Here is a 5,328-nt window from a genome sequence, read left to right as displayed (position 1 = left end):
TCACAAAGCCAGATACATCCCCCCAACAAGATCCCAGAAATGCTGGTAAAATCCCGGATTCATTCCATCCGGCCCCGGGGCTTTGTCAGGAAACATCGAGAAAAGCGCAGTTTTAACTTCATCTAATTCAAAGGGGCGCAAAAGATTTTCATTCTGACCAGGGGTTACACAGGGAGTAAAATCATCAAACAAAACATCCTCCCCCATTGCACCATTCGAGGTGAAAATAGACGTAAAATAGTCCAAAATAATCCTATTCATAACATCCCCCTCCACCCACACATCACATTCATCTTTAATTCTAGCAATTGAATTTTTTTTCCTACAAGCAGAACCATACCTGTGGTAGAATTTTGTGTTGGAATCTGCACCACGCAGCCAATGCTGCTTTGTTTGTTGCTTCCAGAATGCATCCTCCTACACCTCCAACTGGCGGAGCTGTGTCTCAATGTGCTGGAACTCGGCCAATGCAGCCGGGTCCCTTCTGCTCCGTATCTGCTCCTGCCTCTCCCTGAGCCGTTTAATGCGGTCCCCAAAATTATGAAAGTGGTCACCTCCCCACCGCATCAACCTGTGTCCACAATACTGCTGACAATCCAACAGCCCTTCCGTCCTCCCATCCTGCCAGGCAGTCTCAACCACCTCCCTACAGCCCTCATCCAGCAGGCAGGCCATCTCAAACCTGAACCCTCTCGGTCTATTCCTTGTCACGTTGGCCACATCAATTCTTAGAAACAGGGTCAAGTGATCCGAATTCCTTGTCCGTATATTTTCCACACCCGCATCCCCATTCATATCATGCCACCTATCCGTTGCGAGAACTTTGTCTAGCCTCTCTTCAATCCACATATCCGTGCCCTCTCCCATTTCCCAGGTAAAACGGTAGCCAGACATAGGCAACTGTGTCAGTGCACAACCATCAATAACCTCCCCAAACCAGCGAAGCAGATTGTTTCGGTGTGGGTTTCCTCCTCTCTTCTCATGCTGATATAACAAATCATTAAAATCACCCATAACTATCCAGGGCAGCTGTGATCTAGTACTCAAGGTTAGCAGCAGATCCCAAGACTCAGTCCTCATATTCCTGTCCGATTGGCCACAAAAACATGTCATACGCCACACCTTACCATTCGCACTGCTAACCTCCACATCCACATGATTTTTAGAATAACTCAATAAACGAGCCGTATTATTTTTCTTCCAAAGCAGGGCGAGGCCCCCTGCCATACCATCATTATCAACATAAAACAATCCGTCAAACCCCAGTTTGACCCTGAGACGCTCTGCATGCAGCCATCCCACCTTTGTTTCCATCAAGAACACGAACTCAGGCTTCTTACGAGACACAAGATCCGTCACCTCTCGAACTGTTCGTGGATTGCCCAAGCCACGACAGTTCCAAGATAAGGTACTCATGAGGACGGGCGGGCCTGAGAACCAGTACCCGCCATGGACAAGTTTTTTGAAATCACATCAGGCATGACAACATCAGCATCACTTCCTCCCAGAACCCTACCACCTCCCTCCAACGTCTCACGTCGGCGCTTAGCAACAGCCACAACCGGAACCTCCGGCTCATACCGTGGATCCCGAACTGCCACCACACCACAATTCAACCGTCCACCGCCTTCCACCTCACCACCCGTACCGTTCCCTAGGCTGCCCTCAGCCGGAAGTAACCAGCTCTCCCCTACCGATCTTGGACCACGTCGCCCTCCAGCCCTCATCTCCGCCGAGTAGGGATAACTCTCAGGCGGCAGTGTTGAGTCTCTTGCATGCAAACAAATTTTATAAACATGGCCAAGCATGCCACAGCAGAAACAGAAGCTATGCAGTCTCTCGTACTTGAAGTACACCCAGGTTGTTGTCTTATCACGCTTCTGAAATTTCATCCAACGTTTCAACGGCTTATCAACCGGGATAGCAACACGGATCTTGTAGAAAGTTTTCCATGGGGCACCAGCGTACCTCTCATCCCCCTTAATATAGGAACCCAAATAATTCCCAATCTGTTCAAGAATCTTCCCCGACGTGTACCCAAGCGGTAGATCATGCACCTGGACCCACATATCAACCGTATCCAACACAACTGTCCCCGGTAACATCCCATCAGCCACCTCCTTACAAACTAGTGTTGCATTCTCGAAGGCCAAAGGACCCTCCTCCAAAACTGCACAACGTCCGTTCTATGGTAGAACACAAACAAAAACAACCTTGGTTCAATCTCAGACACTTGAACCCCTTTAACGGGTTGTCAGGCCGCATCTAGGGTTTGTTGCATCTACTCTACTTGATCAATTTCTTCGTACGAAAACAGCCTACAAGCCGCCAGACCTGCCCCGGAGCAGCCTCCCCTACTGCCGCCTCCTCCTCACCTTCCGGAACAAACGAAAACCCCTCCTCCTCCTGCAAAGCCATGTCTTCCCAACGTTGAGTGATAGCCTCAACCGTGTCGTCAGTGTTCGTCGTGGTCTCCATGCAGGACAACACTGTTGCATATGAAAGAAACGTAGCAGCTGTACGATGAAGCTGACGTGCTGCCGGAGAAAACCAGAAAGATTTCGGAGAGAAAACCAAAGAGAGATAAATAATAATAATAATATATTTACATTATAAGTAGAGATTTTACAATTAAGGCAGAACATTTTATACTCTTATCTAAACAATCAAAGTCCAATAAGACTAGCCAGAAACTGAGCAAGATGGGTTGGTTGACATTCATACAATCATTATACCGTGCACCAAGACACACATAGCAATGTAAACCCCGCGCTTACCAAAACGACATTGTTTTGTTAAGTTGTGTGGAGAATTGACGCGACGGAGTGTATGTGTATTCTGTTATAAAATTTTGTACATTCAGTTATATAATTCTGTACATTCTGTTATACAGTTATGTACATTGTGTTATACAATTCTGTACATTCGAAACAGGATTTTTTTTTAAAGAGTTAAAAGTTTGTGTATTATCCTTTCAAAAAAGATTATGTGTGATGTGTATAAAATCACCGTAGTTCTGTACAGTAGAATGTAAGGTTAACCGATCGAATATCGTGACCATGAACCTCTTAAATACAATATTCATAGTAGGTGAAAAGTCCCTCCCTAAGGCAATAAATGAAGTATTTATAGAAGGCCTAGGGAACAGCGCCCGGTCTCCCGACATGGCGGGCACGTGACATCCACGCACCAGGTCTTGAGGAGGCGAGCATGCAGACGTGCACGTGATTAGCGGCTTTTGACAGTAGCTGGGCCCCTAATCCGATCGAGGTAGGCCGTGTATCTCTACGGTCACCCCTCCTGGTCGTCAGTCACCACCAGAGGGGACTCTTGAGCAACGGGTGCAAAGATAGATAACCGGGCGGAGTCTTGAGCCCACTGTTGACAGGGCTAAACGACACGTACGTGCAGAGTATAATCCCTATCAATGTGTATTCTGTTATAAAATTTTGTATATTCTATTATACAATTCTATACATTCAATTATATAATTCTGTACATTCGGAACATGAAATTTTTTTTAAAAGAGTTGTATTATGTTAAGAGTTTATGTGTATTATATATTATGTTAGATTATGTATATTATCCTTTCAAAAAAATTATATGTATTCTGTTATAAAATTCTGTACACTCTATTATGCAATTCTGTACATTCGAAACATGAGAATTTTATTTTAAGAAGTTAACAGCAAACACGAAAAAATGTACAAAACAACTACATTTTGCGCCAAAGTGCACAATGCATGTGCACCCTAGTACACGATATAATTTGACACATTTATACCTTTAATTTTTTTTTAATTAATTATATTTCTAACTCACAAGTCAACCATTTTAAGTATATAAGTGATTTTTTTTTTTGTTTATACCTCCAAACAATTATATGTATTTGAATTTGAATAGGGGAGACATCCTAATTATATGGTCCTAGTTTAAACATTTTTGCGTCACTAATAATATATAGATTCAAAAACTAAATTTTAAGTTTTTAATTTCTAAGAATCCCTATCATCAAGTAATGTAATCATCAAACTTATTGATGAATTTTTATTTATATATTTTAAATTCTCACTTATACATCTAATGATCGTTATAAATAATGTCACCACGACATAAGTCGGCCTTTCGTATTACATGCCACCACATTGTTCCCTGCTTGGTCATAAATAGTATAGTATCTACTTTCGAAGGACAGTCGCTCTGCACAGGACTCGTAACCTAAGAAATATTCTAGCAGCTCATAAAGTGATCCCTAACTCACCTCCTCAATCTATTGTCCTCGTTAGGAATGCACTTACAACCAAACTATGTCACAATATCGTACTTAGATGCAAGCAGAATTATGTTACCACATAATTCTGCTTGCATCTAAGTAAGATATTGTGACGCAGTTAGGTTGTAAATGTATTCCTAATGAGGACAGTCGATTGAGGGGCTGTGTCAAGGATTTTCATATGAGATGTGCTAGAATATTTCTTAGGTTATGAGCCATGTACAGAGGGCGTGTTCTCCGAGAGTAGGCATTATAATATGTATGACCAAGCAGGGAACAATGTGGTAGCTGTAATATGAATGCCGACTCATGTAGTGGTAACATTATTTACAACAATCATTATGTATAAGTGAGAATTTAAAATATATAAATAAAAATTCATCCACATGTTTAATGATTACATTACATTACTCGATGAGCCCTTTGCAGAAGGAGTGTCTTCTGGAAATAGGCATTCTGATTTAGAAGTGACTCTGAGATGACTCCATGTTGTAGGCACTCATGGGACCAGAAGGTTTCATCCATTATTACCCAAAAATTCGGCCAGTTCTACTTGGATTGCTTCCTCAGTTGAGCATCAATCTCTACAAACATTCAAGTCAAAGCAAACAATTACTTAAAAAAAGTGTAATTATTTTTAATACACACACACACACATACATTATATATATACTAGTTGTTTACGCGCATTGCGCGATTGGGATAATGCCCAATGCTTTTTTTAAAATAAGTACTTTAAAGTATATTAAGGCAGGATTATATTGAAATTGTTCATGCATAGATAATTGAAGGTTGAATTTGCGTATTTAAATAGGTAATTCTTCTTCCAAAGGTTGAGTTCCCATCCCAAGGGACCCCCCCACACTCCGACCCGACAAAGCATTGTGGAAAGTTGTAAATCACGGTGACTCAATGGTTCAGCAGACAGGGCCAAATGCTGATACGCACAAGGAATCTGCCCACTTTGGACATAATTTCCGCACTGCCGCAGCCGAGGTTCAAACCTTGGTCTCTTTTCCCAAATACTACCCACTAAACCATTGAGCTAAGCCCGT

The 5,328-nt window shown here is 42.3% G+C and overlaps 1 protein-coding gene across 1 annotated transcript; it reads right to left on the bottom strand.

The window, feature by feature from the left end:
* Positions 1-417: 417 nt before the first annotated feature.
* LOC109193755 lies at positions 418-1,416 on the bottom strand. Its single transcript, XM_019344573.1, has one exon. It carries the CDS (start codon positions 1,414-1,416, stop codon positions 418-420), a length of 999 nt encoding a protein of 332 aa, XP_019200118.1.
* Positions 1,417-5,328: the final 3,912 nt, after the last annotated feature.

Source organism: Ipomoea nil, unplaced genomic scaffold, assembly GCF_001879475.1.
Source record: "Ipomoea nil cultivar Tokyo-kokei standard unplaced genomic scaffold, Asagao_1.1 scaffold1919, whole genome shotgun sequence".
In the NCBI taxonomy this organism is placed as follows: Eukaryota; Viridiplantae; Streptophyta; class Magnoliopsida; order Solanales; family Convolvulaceae; genus Ipomoea; species Ipomoea nil.
The sequence above is the reverse complement of the archived record's forward strand: the minus strand, read 5'-3'. Positions and strand labels throughout refer to the sequence as shown.